At 48.5% G+C, this 25,413-nt stretch overlaps 1 protein-coding gene across 2 annotated transcripts in view; it reads right to left on the reverse strand.

The window, feature by feature from the left end:
• Window positions 1-17,509: 17,509 nt before the first annotated feature.
• phf24 (PHD finger protein 24) overlaps window positions 17,510-25,413 on the reverse strand; it is a 101,296-nt gene continuing 93,392 nt past the window's right edge. For both annotated transcript variants that reach the window (XM_078215475.1, XM_078215476.1), the window contains one exon: window positions 17,510-17,606. In XM_078215475.1, coding sequence (XP_078071601.1) covers window positions 17,510-17,606 — 97 coding nt within the window. The remainder of the gene's footprint in view (window positions 17,607-25,413) is intronic.

Below are 25,413 nucleotides of genomic sequence, written 5' to 3' on the forward strand. Positions count from 1 at the left end.
ATCTCCAATACCCACTCTGTGCCAATCTCCAATACCCACTCTGTCCCATTCCCCAATACCCACTCTGTCCCATTCCCCAATACCCACTCTGTCCCATTCTCCAATACCCACTCTGCCCCATTCCCCAATACCCACTCTGTCCCAATCTCCAATACCCACTCTGTCCCAATCTCCAATACCCACTCTGTCCCATTCCCCAATACCCACTCTGTCCCATTCCCCAATACCCACTCTGTCCCAATCTCCAATACCCACTCTGTCCCAATCTCCAATACCCACTCTGTCCCAATCTCCAATACCCACTCTGTGCCAATCTCCAATACCCACTCTGTCCCATTCCCCAATACCCACTCTGTCCCAATCTCCAATACCCACTCTGTCCCAATCTCCAATACCCACTCTGTCCCATTCCCCAATACCCACTCTGCCCCATTCCCCAATATCCACTCTGTCCCAATCTCCAATACCCACTCTGTCCCATTCTCCAATACCCACTCTGTCCCATTCCCCAATACCCACTCTGTCCCAATCTCCAATACCCACTCTGTGCCATTCTCCAATACCCACTCTGTCCCAATCTCCAATACCCACTCTGTCCCATTCCCCAATACCCACTCTGTCCCATTCTCCAATACCCACTCTGTCCCAATCTCCAATACCCACTCTGTCCCATTCCCCAATACCCACTCTGTCCCATTCTCCAATACCCACTCTGTCCCAATCTCCAATACCCACTCTGCCCCATTCCCCAATACCCACTCTGTGCCATTCCCCAATACCCACTCTGTGCCATTCCCCAATACCCACTCTGTCCCAATCTCCAATACCCACTCTGTCCCATTCTCCAATACCCACTCTGTCCCAATCTCCAATACCCACTCTGTCCCAATCTCCAATACCCACTCTGTCCCAATCTCCAATACCCACTCTGTCCCAATCTCCAATACCCACTCTGTCCCAATCTCCAATACCCACTCTGTCCCATTCCCCAATACCCACTCTGTGCCATTCCCCAATACCCACTCTGTCCCATTCCCCAATACCCACTCTGTCCCATTCTCCAATACCCACTCTGTCCCAATCTCCAATACCCACTCTGTCCCAATCTCCAATACCCACTCTGTCCCAATCTCCAATACCCACTCTGTCCCATTCCCCAATACCCACTCTGTCCCAATCTCCAATACCCACTCTGTGCCAATCTCCAATACCCACTCTGTCCCATTCCCCAATACCCACTCTGCCCCATTCTCCAATACCCACTCTGTCCCAATCTCCAATACCCACTCTGTCCCAATCTCCAATACCCACTCTGTCCCATTCCCCAATACCCACTCTGTCCCATTCCCCAATACCCACTCTGCCCCATTCTCCAATACCCACTCTGTCCCAATCTCCAATACCCACTCTGTCCCATTCCCCAATACCCACTCTGTCCCAATCTCCAATACCCACTCTGTCCCATTCCCCAATACCCACTCTGTCCCATTCCCCAATACCCACTCTGTCCCATTCCCCAATACCCACTCTGTGCCAATCTCCAATACCCACTCTGTCCCAATCTCCAATACCCACTCTGTCCCAATCTCCAATACCCACTCTGCCCCATTCCCCAATACCCACTCTGTACCAATCTCCAATACCCACTCTGTCCCAATCTCCAATACCCACACTCTCTCTGTTAGTCTAGAAGGTGATATTATTGAATAAAACAGTCTGGAGCTGGGTTCATGATCTGAATTCACAAATTACACTTACTGGCACTCAATACTCAGAGACGGCATAAGTCGATCTCCAAGGTCAGCAGCAAGTTATTGCAAACTGCGCCGTGTTCCTGATGCCAGCACGCTGTGTGAGACTCCCTTCATTTACACAATATAATTCTTCCGCTCCTGATTCCTTCATTACAAACATTGTACATCCAATCTCATGTTTGCGTCTCTCTCTCTCCCCTGCCTCTCTTTCTCTCTCACTTGGGTGGAATTTTACCGGCATGTCCGCCTGAGGCCATCAGAGAATGCTGTTTTGCACCCGCCCCCGGAATCGTGCCGGTAAAATTTCGGCCAAAGTCTTTCTTTACCTCTCACTGCTTATCTCTCTGTCTCTATCTCTCTGCCTTTCTCTCTCTTTCTTTCCCTCACTCTATTCCTCTCAACAACATTTACTTCCTCTCTCATTCTATCCCTCCTTTCTCTCTCTCTGTGTTCTACCTCTCCATTTCTCTCATTCTCCGGTCGGCAGTATTGTGGTGCTATTAGTATTTGATTTGTCTGGATTGGTGAATGATGTGGAGATGCTGGCGTTGGACTGGGGTAAACACAGTAAGAGTTTTAACAACACCAGGTTAAAGTCCAACAGGTTTATTTGGTAGCAAATGCCATTAGCTTTCGGAGCGCTGCTCCTTCGTCAGATGGAGTGGAAATGTGCTCTCAAACAGGGCACAGAGACACAAAATCAAGTTACAGAATACTGATTAGAATGCGAATCTCTACAGCCAACCAGGTCTTAAAGATATAGACAATGTGAGTGGAAAGAGCATTAAGCACAGGTTAAAGAGATGTGTATTGTCTCCAGACAGGCCAGCCAGTGAGATTCTGCAAGTCCAGGAGGCAAGCTGTGGGGGTTACTGATAATGTGACATAAACCCAACATCCCGGTTGAGGCCGTCATCATGTGTGCGGAACTTGGCTATCAGTTTCTGCTCAGCGACTCTGCGCTGTCGTGTGTCGTGAAGGCCCTCACTGAAGATGGAGGTGAGACCACGGGAAGAAACATTGGCTTCATTCACCAAGTAAGAGTTTTAACAACACTGAAGGAACAGTGACCACGACACCACACAACCCTGCCACAGCAACCTCTGCAAGACGTGCCGGATCATCGACACGGATGCCATCATCTCACGTGAGAACACCATCCACCAGGTACACGGTACATACTCTTGCAACTCGGTCAACGTTGTCTACCTGATACGCTGCAGGAAAGGATGTCCTGAGGCATGGTACATTGGGGAAACTATGCAGACACTACGACAATGGATGAATGAACACCGCTCGACAATCACCAGGCAAGACTGTTCTCTTCCTGTGGGGGAGCACTTCAGCAGTCACGGGCATTCAGCCTCTGATCTTCGGGTAAGCGTTCTCCAAGGCGGCCTTCACGACACACGACAGCGCAGAGTCACTGAGCAGAAACTGATAACCAAGTTCCGCACACATGAGGACAGCCTAAACCGGGATCTTGGGTTCATGTCACACTATCGGTAACCCCCACAGCTTGCCTCCTGGTCTTGCAGAATCTCACTGGCTGTCCTGTCTGGAGACAATACACATTTCTTTAACCTGTGCTTAATGCTCCCTCCACCCACATTGTCTGTATCTTTAAGACCTGGCTGGCTGTAGGGATTCGCATTCTAATCAGTATTCTGTAACTTGATTTTGTGTCTCTGTGCCCTGTTTGAGAGCAGATTTCCACTCCATCTGACGAAGGAGCAGTGCTCCGAAAGCTAATGGCATTTGCTACCAAATAAACCTGTTGGACTTTAACCGGTGTTGTTAAAACTCTTACTTGGTGAATGAAGCCAATGTTCATTCCCGTGGTCTCACCTCCATCTTCAGTGAATCACAGATAGGTAATGTTCGCACCATCCAACAAGATGTTCCTGGCTTAATTAACATCTCAGAGATAATTAGACACACCAGAGCTGTCTTAGACTGTCTGTTCTGCATCACCAGCTACATGCCGTTCAATCATCAATTTGAAACTGTAGAGATTACTGCACGACAAGTCACTCAGGGCCTTTTGGCAGCATCTTCCAAACCTCTGCCATCAAGAAGGACAAGAGCGGCAAACACCTGGAAGCACCGCCAGATACAGGTTTCCCTCCACATCACAAACAACAGCGTTGTGACAAAGGGTCATCGGGACTCGAAACGTCAGCTCTTTTCTCCCCTTGCAGATGCTGCCAGGCCTGCTGAGATTTTCCAGCATTTTCTCTTTTGGTTACAAACAACAGCACATGGGCGGCACGGTAGCACAGTGGTTAGCACAGCTGCCTCGCAGCGCCAGGAACCCGGGTTCAATTCCGGCCTCAGGTCACTGTCTGTGTGGAGTTTCCGCATTCTCCCCGTGTCTGTGTGGGTTTCCTCCGCGTGCTCCGGTTTCCTCCCACACTCCAAAGATGTGCGGGTTCGGTGGATTGGCCCTGATAAATTGCCACTTTGTGTCAGGGGGACTAGCTGGGGTAAATGCATGGGATAGGGCCTGGGTGGGATTGTGGTCGGTGCAGACTCGATGGGCTGAATGGTCTCCTTCTGCACTGTTGGGATTCTACACCACACGGACTGCAGTTGTTCAAGGAGGCAGTTCACCACCTTCTCAAGGGCAATTAGTTAAAGTTTATTTATTAGTGTCACAAGTCGGCTTATATTAACACTGCAATGAAGTGACTGTGAAAATCCCCTAGCCGCCACACTCCAGTGCCTGTTCGGGTACACTGAGGGAGAATTTAGCACGGCCAATGCACCCTAACCAGCACGTCTTTCAGACTGTGGGAGGAAACCAGAGCACCCGGAGAAAACCCACGCAGACACGGGGAGAATGTGCAGACTCCGCACAGACAGTGACCCAAGCCAGGAATCAAATCCGGGTCCCTGGCGCTGTGAGGCAGCAGTGCTAACCACTGTGCCACCATGATGGGCAACAAACGCTGGCTTAGCCAGCGACGCCCTGATCTTGTAAAAGAATAAATTTAAAAAGCCATCCTGACTTGGAACTCTATTGGTCCGGGGGAATATCCTGGAGCTCCCACAGCATTGTGGGTATACCTACACTGCACGCACTGCGGCGGTTCCAGAAGATGCTTTAAACAACCTACTCATGGGTAATTAGGGATGGCCAATGAATATCAGTCTTGCTGGCGATGCAGAGAATAAATAATAAAGCCACAAGTGCATCCAGAAATTTCCATTTCAGCTTTGAGGATAGTTGTCTTGCTGCTTTTTCTGTATTTATAAAGTTAGGTTTGAGTAAATTGCTCCGAATTGTGCTCATGGCCAGTAATGAGTCTCCTTCATTTTCTATCAATAAGTCAAGAAGATGACTGAACTGGCAGAGGTTTCACAGACTCTCTTCACAAAGCCATCCAGTGACCAGAGCCTGTGTGGGAGAGGAGAACTGAGCTCAGCAGGGGGTCAGGAAAATCAGCAGCACCCTCACTGTGGACTGGCTGTCTCTGCATATACCTGAAATAGACAGCGCAGACAAAGGGGATGTTTCACTGTACCTATCAATAGGACACAACTAAAGGTCCTTGCGAACAGCACTGAAACTGTGATTAAGACATGATTAAGTGACCATTGTCTGAACGGACATTCCATCCGTCTACCACTAAAGATTATGACATCACTGATAGGACGCAATTAAACAGCTATTGTCTCGGGCCTATCTCTTTGTATCATATGTAAATAATTTACTGGTGTGCGTAACTAGAAACACTTATCTTTACGAGAAGTTGTAAATGCCCTATAAAAAAGCTAAGTATACACAATTGGGCAGAGCAGACTGAAGAAGCCTTAGGAATTCTCTAGTTCTTCTCCTTATCGATAAGAGGGCAATAAAGGATCCATCATTCACGAATGCTGTGTCCAAATATCTTTTCAGCTCCAACACCTGCACGTTGCTTGAGGTGATCAGCAAAACAAAATTGAATGGGATTCACGCAGTAATGTGTAATCCTCCACTTTGATACAAGACAGTAGCCAGAATCATATTGAATCCTGAAGACGTGTGTGTTAGGTGAATTGGCCAAGTTGCCCCGTAGTGTCCCAAGATGTGTAGGTTAGGGAGATTAGTGGGGTCAATATGTGGGGTTATGGGGATAGGGCCTGGGGAAGATGCTCTGAGTCACGTGCTCCTCTGTAACCTACATAGGTTCTCCTGCAATACTGCATCGCCTCCCTTCATTTGAAGGCACTTCCTAACTGCAAACTGTCACTTCAAGAGTGACAATGGCAGAGTGGTAATGTCACTAAACTAGCAGCTCAGAAGCCCAGCCTAATACTTATCGGTTCAAATCCCACCACGGCAGCTGGTGGAATTCAAATTCACTCAATAAATCTGGAATTGAAACTTGTCTCGCTAATGGTGACCATTAAACCAACATCGATTGTAACCCAGCTGGGTCACTAATGTCCTTTAGGGAAGGAAATCTGCCGTCCTTACCCAGTCTGGCCTACATGTAACTCCAGAGCCACAGCAATGTGGTTGACTCTCAACTGCCCTCCAAGGGTAACTAGGAATGGGCAATAAATGCTGACCAGCCAGCGACGCCCATGTCCCACGAATGAATAAAAATAAATAAGTAAAAGAGCTTTAAGAATGTATTTTGCCAGGTTTTATTTGCCGGTCTCTCAGTGTCCATCTGGTGGGGTGTAATCTGGGATGTGAAACGTGTCCTGTTGGCCTCAGCTCACATGATGAGAATTGTTTCGAATCAGCGCCGAGCTTGAACTGAGTGGCTGACTCACCTCCTCCAGGTAAATCCAAATGATGGAAAGCAGCAATTTGGACCAAATTGTGTGGAAAATCTGGGCTTTTAAACAGGTGTCTTATTGGCACAGCAGCCAGTTAGTGCCCCTCGGGCAAAGGGACTCTCCCAGCTTTTTAATTCCCGCTGGTGTGTGTCACCCGATGCGTCAGTCATGGTGAGGAACACGAGTCTTTGACATTCTGTCATGTGGTGCTCAATTATTAACCAACACTATCAGCTCTCCACCGAGCTGACCGTGAAAGCATTGCTGTAAACTGCATTTCTGAATGCGAGAGGCCATTAGAACCTGCCTCACTATCTTATATTCAGTTACTTAGAAACATAGAAGATAGGAGCTGGAGGAGGCCATTCGGCCCTTCGAGCCTGCTCCGCCATTCATCACCATCATGGCTGATCATCCAACTCAATATCCAATCCTGCTTTCTCCCCATGACCTTTGATCCCATTCGCCCCAAGTGCTATATCCAGCCGCCTCTTGAATACATTCAATGTTTTGACATCAACTACTTCCTGTGGTAATGAATTCCACAGGCTCACCACTCTTTGGGTGAAGAAATGTCTCCTCACCTCCGTCCTAAATGGTCTACCCTGAATCCTCAGACTGTGACCCCTGGTTCTGGACTCCCCCACCATCGGGAACATCCTCCCTGCATCCACCCTGTCTAGTCCTGTTAGAATTTTATAAGTCTCTGTGAGATCCCCCCTCATTTGTCTGAACTCCAGCGAAAACAATCCTAACTTAGTCAATCTCTCCTCATACATCAGTCCCACCATCCCCGGAATCAGATCTTTCTCTGCAGTCTAGCTGTAACTGTAAAGTTTAAAGTTTTTAAAGTTTAAAGTTTATTTATTAGTGTCACAAGTAGGCTTACATTAACACTGCAATGAAGTTACTGTGAAAATCCCCTAGTCGCCACATTCCAGCGCCTGTTCGGGTACACTAGGGGAGAATTTAGCATGGCTCTTCATTCAAGGGATCATTCTTATGAACCTCCTCTGGACCCTTTCCAAGGCCACCACATCCTTTCTTAGATACGGGGCCCAAAACTACTCACAATACTCCAAATGGGGTCTGACCAGAGCCTTATACAGCCTCAGAAGTACATCCCTGCTCTTGTATTCTAGCCCTCTTGACATGAATGCTAACATTGCATTTGCCTTCCTGTTGACTGAACCTGCACGTTAACTTTAAGAGAATCTTGAACAAGGACTCCCAAGTCCCTTTGTGTTTCTGATTTCCTAAGCATTTCCCATTTAGAAAATAGTCTATGCCTCCATTCCTCCTTCCAAAGTGAATAACCTCACACTTTTCCACATTGTATTCCATCTGCCACTTCTTTGCCCACTCTCCTAACCTGTCCAAGTCCTTCTGCAGCCCCCACTGCTTCCTCAATACTACCTGTCCCTCTACATATCTTTGTATCATCTGCAAACTCAGCAACAGTGCCTTCAGTTCCTTCTTCCAAATCGTTAATGTATAATCGTCAATGCACCCTAACCAGCACATCTTTCAGACTGTGGGAGGAAACCGGAGTACTCGGAGGAAACCCACACAGACACGGGGAGAATGTACAGACTCCGCACAGACACTGACCCAAGCTGGGAATTGAACCCGGGTTCCTGCCGCTGTGAGGCAGCAGTGCCAACCACTGTGCCACCGTGCCGCCATATGCCCACTGCTACATTCTGCACCCTCTTCTTTCCTTCTCTATGAACGGTATGATTTGTCCGTACAGCGCGCAAGAAACAATACCTTTCACTGTATGCTAATAAATGTGAATAATAAATCAAATCAAATCACACCGTGAATAGTGAATGTTTCCTTCAAATGGGAAGATCGTTCTGGTCTGAGATGTGGAGGAATGCTGTCACTGAGAAGGATTCTTTAACTCAGAGGAATGTGGATGAACAGTTCTTGAGTGTATTCAAGACAGAGATCGGTAGATTCTTGGACGCTGAAGGAATTAAGGGATACGGTGATAGTGTAATAAAATCAGCCATGATCTTACTAAAAGGCAGAGCAGGCACGAGGAGAGAAACAGAGAACAAGTGTTTGTTTCCCGTGTTCTTAGGTTATCGCTTGGTCTCCTAACATAAGTTATCTGAAACTCAGGGCGGAATTTTACCTGCTCGTCCGCCCGAGGTTCGTACAATCGCGCCCGAGGCCAATGGAGAATGCCGTTCTCCGAGCCTCACCCGCTCCCGGAATCGGGGCGGGCGTGCCAGTAAAATTCCGGTCTCAGTCTTAGTCCAGGAACAGAACTAGCAGATCCATGAGGCTCTGTGGGGCCATCAGCAGCAGTGGAACTGTACTCCAGCACAACCTGTAACCTCATGGCCCGGCATATCCCCCACTCAACCATTACACCAAGCCAGGGGAACAACTCTGGGTCAATAGAGGGCATGCCAGGAGCAGCACCAGGCAGACCGAAAAATGAGGTGTCAATCTGGTGACCAAACAGGACCACTTGCATGCCAAATAGCAAAAACAGCAAGTGATAGACTGAGCTAAATAATCCCGTAGCCAGTGGATTAGAACTAAGCTCTGCAGTCCTGCCACATCCAGCTGTGAATGCTGGTGAATAATTAAACAACTTATTGGAGGAGGAGGCTCCACAAATATCCCCATCCTCAATGATGGAGGAGTCCAGCGCATCAGTGCTAAAGATAAGGCTGAAGCATTCACAGCAATAGTGGATGATCCATCTCGGCCTCCTCCAGTGGTCCCCAGCATCTCGGATGCCAGTCTCCAGCCAATTCGATTCACCCAATATGATATCAAGAAACAGTCGGAGGCACTGGATACTGCAAAGGCAGTGGACCCTGATAATATTCCGGCAATAGTACTGAAGACTTGTGCTCCAGAACTTGCCGCTCCCCTAGCCAAGCTCTTCCAGTACAGTTACAACACTGGCATCTTGTGGAAAATTGTCCAGGTATGTCCTGTACACAAGAAACAGAACAAATCCAACCCGGCCAATTACCACCCCATCAGTCTACTCTCGATCATCAGTAAATGATGCCTGCCAATGTAAAATAGTCGCAGAGCCATGGGGTAAAGAGGTATACTCTATTTAATCACTTTATTAGTGTCTTAATCCTTTCATATCAGAGAATGTCCAAAAACAGTTCACATATCAGTAATATAGACTTACACAGCAATAATGGCTTCCATTTCAGTGCCTGGTGATGTGAAAAGGTAATCAAAGAATCTTTGTCAATTAGTCAAACTACTTCCCAATCATTCGTGCTGTGCCTTATTCCAAACCCCCTCTCCATTCACTCCTGTACTGTATATCCCAATGACCCAAACTCCTTCCACTCCCATAGCATAGAATACTCACAAACATTGGAACATAGAAACAGGAGTAAGCCATCTTTCATTCATTCGTGGGACATGGGCGTCGCTGGCTGGCCAGCATTTATTGCCCATCCCTAATTGCCCCTGAGAAGGTGGTGGTGAGCTGCCTTCTTGAACCGCTGCAGTCCACGTGCTGTGGATTTGACCCACAGTGCCACTAGGGACGGAATTCCAGGATTTTGACCCAGCGATAGTGGAGGAACGGCGATATATTTCCAAGTCAGGATGGTGAGTGGCTTGGAGGGGAACTTGCAGGTGGTGGTGTTCCCATTTATCTGCATCCATTGTCGTTCCAGATGGAAGTGGTTGTGGGTTTGAAAGGTGCTGTCTTTGGTGAATTGCTGCAGTGCATCTTGTAGACGGTACATATCAACCCATCAAAGCTGTTCTGCCCATTCAATACTATCATGGCTAATTGGACACTTCAATGGTTTTTACCCACACTCACCCCATATCTTTTACGCTCTGTAAATCCCTGCTTTAAACACACACAATGACTGAGCTTCTTCTGCCATAGAGAATTCCAAAATTCACAAACCTCTGTCGGTCTTCACTGAATACCCCCACATTTTGAAATTGTGCTCCCTGATTCTAGACTCCCCAAGCAAGGGAACTATCTTTCCTGCATCTGTCCTGTCCATTCCTTTAAGTATTTTGACCACCTTCCCTCCATCATAAGGCCAGAGGTGATGATGTTCCCTGATGTTCAGCACAACTCGTGACTCCTCAGACACTGAAGCAATCTGTGTCCAAATGCAGCAAGACCTGGACAATATCCAAGTGGCAAATAACATTCACGTCACACACGTGTCAGGCAATGACCATCTCCAACAAGAGAGGATCCAACCTTCACCCTTTGACATTCAATGTCACTACTATCAACATCCTGGGGGTTACCATTGAGCAGTAACTGAACTGGATTATCCATGTAAATACTATGGCTACCAGAGCAAGTCACAGCAGCAATTTGCAAATCATAGAATCCCTATAGTGCAGAAAGAGTCCATTTGGCCCATCGAGCCTGCACTGACAACAATCCCAGCCAGACCCTATCCCCATGACCCCACATGTTTACCCTGCTAATCCCCTGATACTGAGGGAGAATTTATCATAGCCAATCAACCTAACCCGCACATCTTTGGACTGGTGGGAGGAAACTGGAGCACCCGGAGGAAACCCATGCAGAGAGAACGTGCAGACTCTGCACAGACAGTGACCCAAGGCCAGAATTGAACTTGGGTCCCTGGCGCTGTGAGGAAGCAGTGCTAACCACTGTGCCACTGTGCCACCCATAAAGAACATTAATGAACCAGATGGGTTTTTCCGACAATCGATAATGGTTTCATGGTCATCAGTAGATTCTGAATCCCAGGTATTTTTTTCTATTGAATTCAAATTCCACCATCTGCCGTGGCAAACCCGGAACATTAGGTAAGTTTCTGGGTTAATAGTCTAGTGATAATACCACGAGGCCATCGCATCCCCTTCGACACACTTCAAACCCATGACAGCTTCCTTCCAGAAGGACAAGGGCAGCAGATACCTGGGAGCACCACCACCTGGAGGTTCCCCTCTGAGTCTCTCACCATCCTGACTTGGAAATATATCGGCCATTCCTTCACTTTCCCTGGGATAAAATCCTGGAACTCCCTCCCTAACAGCACCGTGGGTGTACCTACACCGCATGGATTATAGCGATTCAAGAAGGCAGCTCACCACCACCTTCTCAAGGGGCAATTAAGGATGGGCAATAAATGCTGTCCTAGACAGCGACACCCACATCCTGTGAACGGATAAATATAAAATTACCTTCTCATGCTCTCCTGGAGTGTGTTACTATCCCACTGTAGGATTACCATCATTCAATGCATCACCGTCCTACCATATAACACTGTTCCATATCACCATGCTCCCACTGCCTCACCATCCCTATTGTATCACTAGCTGCCTATACTATTTATACTGTGAAAGGTCTGACACTGGGAAGTTCCGAAGAACAAAGGGACCTTGGTGTGTTTGTCCATGGATCGCTGAAGGTGGAAAGGCAGGTTAATAGGGTGGTGAAAAAGGCATATGGCACACTCGCCTTTATCAGTCGGGGTATAGATTACAAAAGCAGAGGGGTCAGGATGGAGTTGTATCGAACTTTGGTGAGGTCACAGCTGGAGCACTGTGTGCAGTTCTGGTCGCCACACTATAGGAAGGATGTGATCGCACTGGAGGGGGTGCAGAGGAGATTCACCAGGATGCTGCCTGGGACGGAGCATTTAAGTTATGAAGAGAGGTTGGATAGTCTTGGGTTGTTTTCGTTGGAGCAGAGAAGACTGAGGGGCGACCTGATTGAGGTGTTCAAGATTATGAGGGGCATGGACAGGGTGGATAGGGAGCAGCTGTTCCCCTTAGTTGAAGGGTCAGTTACGAGGGGACACAAGTTAAAAGTGAGGGGTGGGAGGTTTAGGGGGGATTTGAGGAAAAACCTTTTTACCCAGAGGATGGTGATGGTCTGGAATGCACTGCCTGGGAGGGTGGTGGAGGCGGGTTGCCTCACATCCTTTAAAAAGTACCTGGGTGAGTACTTGGCACATCATAACATTCAGGGCTATGGGCCAAGTGCTGGCGAGTGGGATTAGGTGGGCAGGTCGGGGCCTTTCATGAATCATAGAATCCCGACAGTGCAGAAGGAAGCCATTCGACCCATTGAGTCTGTACTGACAACAATCCCAGCCAGGCCCCATTCCCCATAAACCCATATAATCCCCCTGATACTAAGGGGCAAACCCACCTAGACCTGTGCCCCGTAATCCCAAGTATTTATCCCACTATTACCCCCCAACACACACATCTCAGGACACTAAGGGGCAATTTAGCATGGCCAATCCACCTAACCCGCACATCTTTGGACTGGGGGAGGAAATTAGAGCACCCGGAGGAAACCCACGCAGACATGGGGAGAACGTGCAAACTCCACACAGTGACCCGAGGCCGGAATTGAACCCGGGTCCCTGGCGCTGTGAGGCAGCAGTGCTAACCACTGTGCCACCATGCCACCCCAGTCAGTGAAGACTCGATGGGCCGAAAGGCCTCTTGTACATTGTAGTATTCTGTAATTCTGTGCCTCTCCATCCTGTTAAACTACCCTCAACATCAGCAGGTCAGTCCAAGGACGTGCTGGCGAGGTGCATTGGCCATGCTAAATTCTCCCTCAGTGTGCCCAAACAGGCGCCGGAGTGTGGTGACTAGGGGATTTTCACAGTAACTTCATTGCAGTGTTAATGTAAGCCTACTTGTGAATAATAAATAAACTTTAAACATTCAGCGAGAGTTCAGCACTGGTAAACATCACAGCGTGTCACAGATAATTATCAGAGAGGAGGTAAACTCAACTATCCTCGCAAGATTAAATGGGTCGAGTCAGTGATAGGGAGGGGGAGAGCGTACATGGGGATGTGGGAAGGGAAACGGGGGGTAGACTCAGTGATAGGGGGGAGACTCAGTGATAGGGGGGAGACTCAGTGATAGGGGGGAGAGTCAGTGATAGGGGGGGGAGTCAGTGATAGGGGGGGGGGGGGAGTCAGTGATAGGGGGGAGAGTCAGTGATAGGGAGGGGAGAGCGTACATGGGGATGTGGGAAGGGAAACGGGGGGTAGACTCAGTGATAGGGGGGAGACTCAGTGATGGGGGGAGAGTCAGTGATGGGGGGGGAGTCAGTGATGGGGGGGGAGTCAGTGATGGGGGGAGAGTCAGTGATAGGGGGGGAGTCAGTGATAGGGGGGGGAGTCAGTGTAGGGGGGGAGAGTCAGTGATAGGGGGGGAGTCAGTGATGGGGGGGAGAGTCAGTGATAGGGGGGGAGTCAGTGATAGGGGGGGAGTCAGTGATAGGGGGGGGAGTCAGTGATAGGGGGGGGAGTCAGTGATAGGGGGGGAGAGTCAGTGATAGGGGGAGTCAGTGATAGGGGGGAGAGTCAGTGATAGGGGGGGAGTCAGTGATAGGGGGGGAGTCAGTGATGGGGGGGAGAGTCAGTGATGGGTGGGGAGAGTCAGTGATAGGGGGGAGAGTCAGTGATAGGGGGGGAGTCAGTGATAGGGGGGAGTCAGTGATGGGGGGGAGAGTCAGTGATAGGGGGGGAGAGTCAGTGATGGGGGGAGAGTCAGTGATAGGGGGGGAGAGTCAGTGATAAGGGGGAGAGTCAGTGATAGGGGGGAGAGTCAGTGATAGGGGGGAGAGTCAGTGATAGGGGGGAGTCAGTGATAGGGGGGGAGTCAGTGATGGGGGGGAGAGTCAGTGATAGGGGGGAGAGTCAGTGATAAGGGGGGAGAGTCAGTGATAGGGGAGAGAGTCAGTGATAGGGGGGAGAGTCAGTGATAGGGGGGAGAGTCAGTGATATGGGGGGAGTCAGTGATAGGGGGGAGAGTCAGTGATAAGGGGGAGAGTCAGTGATAAGGGGGGAGAGTCAGTGATGGGGGGGGAGTCAGTGATAGGGAGGGGAGTCAATGATGGGGGGGGGGGAGTCAGTGATCGGGGCGGGGAGTCAGTGATAGGTGGGGAGAGTCAGTGATAGGGGTAGATAGAGAGTCAGTGATAGAGGGGGGAGTCAGTGATAGGGGGGAGTCAGTGATAGGGGGGGGAGTCAGTGATGGGGGGGAGAGTCAGTGATAGGGGGGGAGAGTCAGTGATAGGGGGGGAGAGTCAGTGATAGGGGGGAGAGTCAGTGATAGGGGGGAGAGTCAGTGATAGGGGGAGAGTCAGTGATAGGGGGGGAGTCAGTGATAGAGGGGGAGTCAGTGATAGGGGGGAGAGTCAGTGATAGGGGGGGAGTCAGTGATGGGGGGAGAGTCAGTGATAGGGGGGGAGAGTCAGTGATAAGGGGGGAGAGTCAGTGATAGGGGGGAGAGTCAGTGATAGGGGGGAGAGTCAGTGATAGGGGGAGAGTCAGTGATAGGGGGGGAGTCAGTGATAGGGGGGAGTCAGTGATGGGGGGAGAGTCAGTGATAGGGGGAGAGTCAGTGATAAGGGGGAGAGTCAGTGATAGGGGAGAGAGTCAGTGATAGGGGGAGAGTCAGTGATAGGGGAGAGTCAGTGATATGGGGGGAGTCAGTGATAGGGGGGAGAGTCAGTGATAAGGGGGAGAGTCAGTGATAAGGGGGGGAGAGTCAGTGATGGGGGGGGGAGTCAGTGATAGGGAGGGGGAGTCAATGATGGGGGGGGGGAGTCAGTGATCGGGCGGGGGAGTCAGTGATAGGTGGGGAGAGTCAGTGATAGAGGGGGGAGTCAGTGATAGAGGGGGAGTCAGTGATAGGGGGGGGAGTCAGTGATAGGGGGAGAGTCAGTGATCGGGGGGAGAGTCAGTGATAGGGGGGAGAGTCAGTGATAGGGGGGAGAGTCAGTGATAGCGGGGGAGAGTCAGTGATGGGGGGGGAGTCAGTGATGAGGGGGAGTCAGTGATCGGGGGAGAGTCAGTGATCGGGGGGAGAGTCAGTGATAGGGGGGAGAGTCAGTGATCGGGGGGAGAGTCAGTGATCGGGGGGAGAGTCAGTGATGGGGGGGGGGGGGTCAGTGATCGGGGGGAGAGTCAGTTGATCGGGGGGGAGAGTCAGTGATCGGGGGAGAGTCAGTGATCGGGGGGGAGAGTCAGTGATCGGGGGGAGAGTCAGTGATCGGGGGGTAGAGTCAGTGATCGGGGGGGAGAGTCAGTGATCGGGGGGAGAGTCAGTGATAGGGGGCAGGGTCCAGTGATAGCGGGAGAGTCAGTGATAGCGAGGGAGTGTACACATCTCACTGGGAGATCAATAGCGGATTCTCGACCCGCAGTCTGCCGTGTGCTCAGGAGAAAAGTTCCAACTGTTACAGTTCTTGATAAGTGCATTCCGTCATCGCAGTGAATCTGTACTGCACACACCCCAGAGTCTTCACATTGTGCCTACACTACAGAGTCTGTGAATGCACACAGCATTCTAACCGAGGCTTCACATCAACACCATCGTTCTGAGCTTCAATATTCACATCACTTGTGATTAAATCTACTTCTATTGCGCTAATTTAAAAGCCTCAACAACATGAAGCCTTCACATCCAACCCCCAACCCAGCTCCCCATGCCCTGCCACACATCTTACTGCCATTAACCCCATCAGCCCCATCACCATCTCCTTAGCCCAAATCCCAGCTGCCAGGGCAGGAGGCCTATACCCAATCTTATTGATATTCCTTTGCCCTGTGACAATGCAGCCATCCTCAGCGTCCGAATGCAGCGGTCACCGTTACCAAGCCGATGGGAAGTGGTTAAAGCTGGTTCGGCCATTCATCGGGCTCCTTGGTAACAGTCCAACTATCTTCATGAAGCAGCCGTGTTAGCATGAAACAGTCAGCGAGAGTTCAGCACTGCTAAACATCACCGTGTGTCACTGATAATTATCAGAGAGTAGGTAAACTCAACTATCCTCGCAAGATTAAATGGGTAGAGTCAGTGATAGGGGGGAGTCTACATGGGGGTGTGGGAGGCTGTTGGCTTCCATCATTAAATATTAAACTTTGTGGCCTGAATTTGGAGAAGTGCAGTTTCTGGTGGTAGTTTAGTGAGTTGTGTAAACTCATGAGATGGGAATAGACCTTCAACTCCAATCAGGCCTCTGTGACAGGCCTAATGCACTGTGGAATTAAGTAACATTTCTCTACACGTATTAGTAGCAGACTGCCTGAGACAACATTATATACATGAATTATATCGGTAAGAATACTAGAGTGAATTCTATTCAGCGATGCCTCAGCTGAGTAATGAGTGAGTGTCAACTACACAAAGCTGACCGGCAGGGGAAGGGTTGCTGAGAAAAGCTTTGTGAAGCCCCGAGCTTTCTGGCTGAGGTCTCCCTCTGTCATTTGCTGATCTCCACCCTGGGTGTTGGATAGGTTGGGAGGGTGAAGGGAGGAGCAGGGAGGGTGAGGGGGGGAGCAGGGAGGGTGAGGGGGGGAGCAGGGAGGGTGAGGGGGGGAGCAGGAGGGGTGAGGGGTGGAAGCAGGGAGGGTGAGGAGGGGGAGCAGGGAGGGTGAGGGGGGGAGCAGGGAGGGTGAGGGGGGGAGCAGGAGGGTGAGGGGGGGAGCAGGAGGGGTGAGGGGTGGAAGCAGGGAGGGTGAGGGGGGGAGCAGGGAGGGTGAGGGGGGGAGCAGGGAGGGTGAGGGGGGGGAGCAGGGAGGGTGAGGGGGGGAGCAGGGAGGGTGAGGGGGAGGAACAGGGAGGGTGAGGGGGGGAGCAGGGAGGGTGAGGGGGGGAGCAGGGAGGGTGAGGGGAGGAGCAGGGAGGGTGAGGGGGGGGAGCTGGGAGGGTGAGGGGGGGAACTGGGAGGGTGAGGGGGGGAACTGGGAGGGTGAGGGGGGGAACTGGGAGGGTGAGGGGGGGAGCAGGGAGGGTGAGGGGGGAGCAGGGAGGGTGAGGGGGGAGCAGGGAGGGTGAGGGGGGCAGCAGGGAGGGTGAGGGGGGGAGCAGGGAGGGTGAGGGGGGAGCAGGGAGGGTGAGGGGGGGAGCAGGGAGGGTGAGGGGGGGAGCAGGGAGGGGTGGGGAAGGGGAGGGGAGGGGCCCACGGCCAAAGACTAGACATCTTCTCCTCGGAGTTAGACGGTGGGGCGGAGGTGAATGGATGCACTATTGGGACGAGCAGCAAGTGTATAGATGGCATTTTCCTTCAGAAATGTTTTCCAATCGACACGTCTGTGGAGAGAAACAAGGAAACTGTCAGAATCAAAGCGAATTCACTCAATCCTCAGGGTCACTTGTGGCTGCTCTGCTCGTGGGCGGAAGGAAAGCATTATTGGCCGATATAGCCCCAATTCAAAGCAGCCTCGCGTTTCCAACAGTATCCATGGTGACGGATCATTCAGCCCCTGTGAAGGGAAGGTGAACTGTGTACAAATGGACATCAGAGGGTGAGAAATTCCAACTTAATCAGAGGGGAAAAGGGAGTAAACAAAGATAGAAAGATTCCCGGGAGTGAGTTACAGACTGGAATCTAATCGGGGGTTCAGGGTGGTTTATATATAGAATAACAGATACCCAGGAGTGAGTTACAGACTGGAATCTAATCGAGGGGTTCGGGGTGGTTTATATATAGAATAACCGATACCCGGGAGTGAGTTACAGACTGGAATCTAATCGAGGGGTTCGGGGTGGTTTATATATAGAATAACAGATACCCGGGAGTGAGTTACAGACTGGAATCTAATCGAGGGGTTCGGGATGGTTTATATATAGAATAACAGATACCCGGGAGTGAGTTACAGACTGGAATCTAATCGAGGGGATCGGGATGGTTTATATATAGAATAACCGATACCCGGGAGTGAGTAACAGACTGGAATCTAATCGAGGGGTTTGGGTGGTTTATATATAGAATAACAGATACCCGGGAGTGAGTTACAGACTGGAATCTAATCGAGGGGTTCGGGGTGGTTTATATATAGAATAACAGATACCCGGGAGTGAGTTACAGACTGGAATCTAATCGAGGGGTTCGGGATGGTTTATATATAGAATAACAGATACCCGGGAGTGAGTTACAGACTGGAATCTAATCGAGGGGTTCGGGATGGTTTATATATAGAATAACCGATACCCGGGAGTGAGTAACAGACTGGAATCTAATCGAGGGGTTTGGGTGGTTTATATATAGAATAACAGATACCCGGGAGTGAGTTACAGACTGGAATCTAATCGAGGGGTTCGGAGTGGTTTATATATAGAATAACAGATACCCGGGAGTGAGTTACAGACTGGAATCTAATCGAGGGGTTCGGGATGGTTTATATATAGAATAACAGATACCCGGGAGTGAGTTACAGACTGGAATCTAATCGAGGGGTTCAGGGTGGTTTATATATAGAATAACAGATACCCGGGAGTGAGTTACAGACTGGAATCTAATCGAGGGGTTCGGGGTGGTTTATATATAGAATAACAGATACCCGGGAGTGAGTTACAGACTGGAATCTAATCGAGGGGTTCGGGGTGGTTTATATATAGAATAACAGATACCCGGGAGTGAGTTACAGACTGGAATCTAATCGAGGGGTTCGGGATGGTTTATATATAGAATAACAGATACCCGGGAGTGAGTTACAGACTGGAATCTAATCGAGCGGTTCAGGGTGGTTTATATATAGAATAACAGATACCCAGGAGTGAGTTACAGACTGGAATCTAATCGAGGGGTTCGGGATGGTTTATATATAGAATAACAGATACCCGGGAGTGAGTTACAGACTGGAATCTAATCGAGGGGTTCGGGATGGTTTATATATAGAATAACAGATACCCGGGAGTGAGTAACAGACTGGAATCTAATCGAGGGGTTTGGGTGGTTTATATATAGAATAACAGATACCCGGGAGTGAGTTACAGACTGGAATCTAATCGAGGGGTTCGGGATGGTTTATATATAGAATAACAGATACCCGGGAGTGAGTTACAGACTGGAATCTAATCGAGGGGTTCAGGGTGGTTTATATATAGAATAACAGATACCCGGGAGTGAGTTACAGACTGGAATCTAATCGAGGGGTTCGGGGTGGTTTATATATAGAATAACAGATACCCGGGAGTGAGTTACAGACTGGAATCTAATCGAGGGGTTCGGGGTGGTTTATATATAGAATAACAGATACCCGGGAGTGAGTTACAGACTGGAATCTAATCGAGGGGTTCGGGATGGTTTATATATAGAATAACAGATACCCGGGAGTGAGTTACAGACTGGAATCTAATCGAGCGGTTCAGGGTGGTTTATATATAGAATAACAGATACCTGGGAGTGAGTTACAGACTGGAATCTAATCGAGCGGTTCGGGGTGGTTTATATATAGAATAACAGATACCCGGGAGTGAGTTACAGACTGGAATCTAATCGAGGGGTTCAGGGTGGTCTATATATAGAATAACAGATACCCGGGAGTGAGTTACAGACTGGAATCTAATCGAGGGGTTCGGGATGGTTTATATATAGAATAACAGATACCCGGGAGTGAGTTACAGACTGGAATCTAATCGAGGGCTTCGGGGTGGTTTATATATAGAATAACAGATACCCGGGAGTGAGTTACAGACTGGAATCTAATCGAGGGGTTCGGGGTGGTTTATATATAGAATAACAGATACCCGGGAGTGAGTTACAGACTGGAATCTAATCGAGGGGTTCGGGATGGTTTATATATAGAATAACAGATACCCGGGAGTGAGTTACAGACTGGAATCTAATCGAGGTGTTCGGGGTGGTTTATATATAGAATCACAGATACCCGGGAGTGAGTTACAGACTGGAATCTAATCGAGGTGTTCGGGGTGGTTTATATATAGAATCACAGATACCCGGGAGTGAGTTACAGACTGGAATCTAATCGAGGTGTTCGGGATGGTTTATATATAGAATCACAGATACCCGGGAGTGAGTTACAGACTGGAATCTAATCGAGGTGTTCGGGGTGGTTTATATATAGAATCACAGATACCCAGGAGTGAGTTACAGACTGGAATCTAATCGAGCGGTTCGGGATGGTTTATATATAGAATAACCGATACCCGGGAGTGAGTTACAGACTGGAATCTAATCGAGGGGTTCGGAGTGGTTTATATATAGAATAACAGATACCCGGGAGTGAGTTACAGACTGGAATCTAATCGAGGGGTTCGGGGTGGTTTATATATAGAATAACAGATACCCGGGAGTGAGTTACAGACTGGAATCTAATCGAGGGGATCGGGGTGGTTTATGCATAGAATAACAGATACCCAGGAGTGAGTTACAGACTGGAATCTAATCGAGGGGTTCGGGATGGTTTATATATAGAATAACCGATACCCGGGAGTGAGTTACAGACTGGAATCTAATCGAGGGGTTCGGAGTGGTTTATATATAGAATAACAGATACCCAGGAGTGAGTTACAGACTGGAATCTAATCGAGGGGTTCGGGATGGTTTATATATAGAATAACCGATACCCGGGAGTGAGTTACAGACTGGAATCTAATCGAGGGGTTCGGAGTGGTTTATATATAGAATAACAGATACCCGGGAGTGAGTTACAGACTGGAATCTAATCGAGGGGTTCGGGGTGGTTTATATATAGAATAACAGATACCCGGGAGTGAGTTACAGACTGGAATCTAATCGAGGGGATCGGGGTGGTTTATGTATAGAATAACAGATACCCGGGAGTGAGTTACAGACTGGAATCTAATCGAGCGGTTCGGGATGGTTTATATATAGAATAACAGATACCCAGGAGTGAGTTACAGACTGGAATCTAATCGAGGGGATCGGGGTGGTTTATGTATAGAATAACAGATACCCAGGAGTGAGTTACAGACTGGAATCTAATCGAGGGGTTCGGGATGGTTTATATATAGAATAACCGATACCCGGGAGTGAGTTACAGACTGGAATCTAATCGAGGGGTTCGGAGTGGTTTATATATAGAATAACAGATACCCAGGAGTGAGTTACAGACTGGAATCTAATCGAGGGGTTCGGGATGGTTTATATATAGAATAACCGATACCCGGGAGTGAGTTACAGACTGGAATCTAATCGAGGGGTTCGGAGTGGTTTATATATAGAATAACAGATACCCGGGAGTGAGTTACAGACTGGAATCTAATCGAGGGGTTCGGGGTGGTTTATATATAGAATAACAGATACCCGGGAGTGAGTTACAGACTGGAATCTAATCGAGGGGATCGGGGTGGTTTATGTATAGAATAACAGATACCCGGGAGTGAGTTACAGACTGGAATCTAATCGAGCGGTTCGGGATGGTTTATATATAGAATAACAGATACCCGGGAGTGAGTTACAGACTGGAATCTAATCGAGGGGTTCGGGATGGTTTATATATAGAATCACAGATACCCAGGAGTGAGTTACAGACTGGAATCTAATCGAGGGGTTCAGGGTGGTTTATATATAGAATCACAGATACCCACGAGTGAGTTACAGACTGGAATCTAATCGAGGGGTTCGGGATGGTTTATATATAGAATAACAGATACCCGGGAGTGAGTTACAGACTGGAATCTAATCGAGGGGTTCAGGGTGGTTTATATATAGAATAACAGATACCCGGGAGTGAGTTACAGACTGGAATCTAATCGAGGGGTTCGGGATGGTTTATATATAGAATAACAGATACCCGGGAGTGAGTTACAGACTGGAATCTAATCGAGGGGTTCGGGGTGGTTTATATATAGAATAACAGATACCCGGGAGTGAGTTACAGACTGGAATCTAATCGAGGGGTTCGGGGTGGTTTATATATAGAATAACAGATACCCGGGAGTGAGTTACAGACTGGAATCTAATCGAGGGGTTCGGGATGGTTTATATATAGAATAACAGATACCCGGGAGTGAGTTACAGACTGGAATCTAATCGAGGTTTTCGGGGTGGTTTATATATAGAATCACAGATACCCGGGAGTGAGTTACAGACTGGAATCTAATCGAGGTGTTCGGGGTGGTTTATATATAGAATCACAGATACCCGGGAGTGAGTTACAGACTGGAATCTAATCGAGGTGTTCGGGATGGTTTATATATAGAATCACAGATACCCGGGAGTGAGTTACAGACTGGAATCTAATCGAGGTGTTCGGGGTGGTTTATATATAGAATCACAGATACCCAGGAGTGAGTTACAGACTGGAATCTAATCGAGCGGTTCGGGATGGTTTATATATAGAATAACCGATACCCGGGAGTGAGTTACAGACTGGAATCTAATCGAGGGGTTCGGAGTGGTTTATATATAGAATAACAGATACCCGGGAGTGAGTTACAGACTGGAATCTAATCGAGGGGTTCGGGGTGGTTTATATATAGAATAACAGATACCCGGGAGTGAGTTACAGACTGGAATCTAATCGAGGGGATCGGGGTGGTTTATGCATAGAATAACAGATACCCAGGAGTGAGTTACAGACTGGAATCTAATCGAGGGGTTCGGGATGGTTTATATATAGAATAACCGATACCCGGGAGTGAGTTACAGACTGGAATCTAATCGAGGGGTTCGGAGTGGTTTATATATAGAATAACAGATACCCAGGAGTGAGTTACAGACTGGAATCTAATCGAGGGGTTCGGGATGGTTTATATATAGAATAACCGATACCCGGGAGTGAGTTACAGACTGGAATCTAATCGAGGGGTTCGGAGTGGTTTATATATAGAATAACAGATACCCGGGAGTGAGTTACAGACTGGAATCTAATCGAGGGGTTCGGGGTGGTTTATATATAGAATAACAGATACCCGGGAGTGAGTTACAGACTGGAATCTAATCGAGGGGATCGGGGTGGTTTATGTATAGAATAACAGATACCCGGGAGTGAGTTACAGACTGGAATCTAATCGAGCGGTTCGGGATGGTTTATATATAGAATAACAGATACCCAGGAGTGAGTTACAGACTGGAATCTAATCGAGGGGATCGGGGTGGTTTATGTATAGAATAACAGATACCCAGGAGTGAGTTACAGACTGGAATCTAATCGAGGGGTTCGGGATGGTTTATATATAGAATAACCGATACCCGGGAGTGAGTTACAGACTGGAATCTAATCGAGGGGTTCGGAGTGGTTTATATATAGAATAACAGATACCCAGGAGTGAGTTACAGACTGGAATCTAATCGAGGGGTTCGGGATGGTTTATATATAGAATAACCGATACCCGGGAGTGAGTTACAGACTGGAATCTAATCGAGGGGTTCGGAGTGGTTTATATATAGAATAACAGATACCCGGGAGTGAGTTACAGACTGGAATCTAATCGAGGGGTTCGGGGTGGTTTATATATAGAATAACAGATACCCGGGAGTGAGTTACAGACTGGAATCTAATCGAGGGGATCGGGGTGGTTTATGTATAGAATAACAGATACCCGGGAGTGAGTTACAGACTGGAATCTAATCGAGCGGTTCGGGATGGTTTATATATAGAATAACAGATACCCGGGAGTGATTTACAGACTGGAATCTAATCGAGGGGTTCGGGATGGTTTATATATAGAATCACAGATACCCAGGAGTGAGTTACAGACTGGAATCTAATCGAGGGGTTCAGGGTGGTTTATATATAGAATCACAGATACCCAGGAGTGAGTTACAGACTGGAATCTAATCGAGGGGTTCGGGATGGTTTAGATATAGAATCACAGATACCCGGGAGTGAGTTTCAGACTGGAATCTAATCGGGGGTTCGGGGTGGTTTATATATAGAATCACAGATACCCGGGAGTGAGTTACAGACTGGAATCTAATCGAGGGGTTCGGGGTGGTTTATATATAGAATCACAGATACCCGGGAGTGAGTTACAGACTGGAATCTAATCGAGGGGTTCGGGGTGGTTTATATATAGAATCACAGATACCCGGGAGTGAGTTACAGACTGGAATCTAATCGAGGGGTTCGGGGTGGTTTATATATAGAATCACAGATACCCAGGAGTGAGTTACAGACTGGAATCTAATCGAGGGGTTCGGGATGGTTTATATATAGAATCACAGATACCCAGGAGTGAGTTACAGACTGGAATCTAATCGAGGGGTTCGGGATGGTTTATATATAGAATCACAGATACCTGGGAGTGAGTTACAGACTGGAATCTAATCGAGGGGTTCGGGGTGGTTTATATATAGAATAACAGATACCCGTGAGTGAGTTACAGACTGGAATCTAATCGGGGGTTCGGGGAGGTTTACATATAGAATCACAGATACCTGGGAGTGAGTTACAGACTGGAATCTAATCGAGTGGTTCGGGGTGGTTTATATACAGAATAACAGATATCTGGGAGTGAGTTACAGACTGGAATCTAATCGAGGGGATCAGGGTGGTTTATGTATAGAATAACAGATACCCAGGAGTGAGTTACAGACTGGAATCTAATCGAGGGGTTCGGGGTGGTTTATATATAGAATAACCGATACCTGGGAGTGAGTTACAGACTGGAATCGAATGGGGGGGGTTCGGGGTTGTTTATATATAGAATCACAGATACCCGGGAGTGAGTTACAGACTGGAATCTAATCGAGGGGTTCGGGGTGGTTTATATATAGAATAACAGATACCCAGGAGTGAGTTACAGACTGGAATCTAATCGAGGGGTTCGGGTGGTTTATATATAGAGTAACAGATACCCAGGAGTGAGTTACAGACTGGAATCTAATCGAGGGGTTCGGGTGGTTTATATATAGAGTAACAGATACCCGGGTGTGTGTTACAGACTGGAATCTAATCGAGCGGTTCGGGATGGTTTATATATTGAATAACAGATACCCGGGAGTGAGTTACAGACTGGAATCTAATCGAGGGGTTCGGGGTGGTTTATATATAGAATAACAGATATCTGGGAGTGAGTTACAGACTGGAATCTAATCGAGGGGATCGGGGTGGTTTATATACAGAATAACAGATACCCGGGAGTGAGTTACAGACTGGAATCTAATCGAGGGGTTCGGGGTGGTTTA

The sequence above is a fragment of the Mustelus asterias genome, chromosome 6 (assembly GCF_964213995.1).
Source record: "Mustelus asterias chromosome 6, sMusAst1.hap1.1, whole genome shotgun sequence".
NCBI lineage: Eukaryota > Metazoa > Chordata > Chondrichthyes > Carcharhiniformes > Triakidae > Mustelus > Mustelus asterias.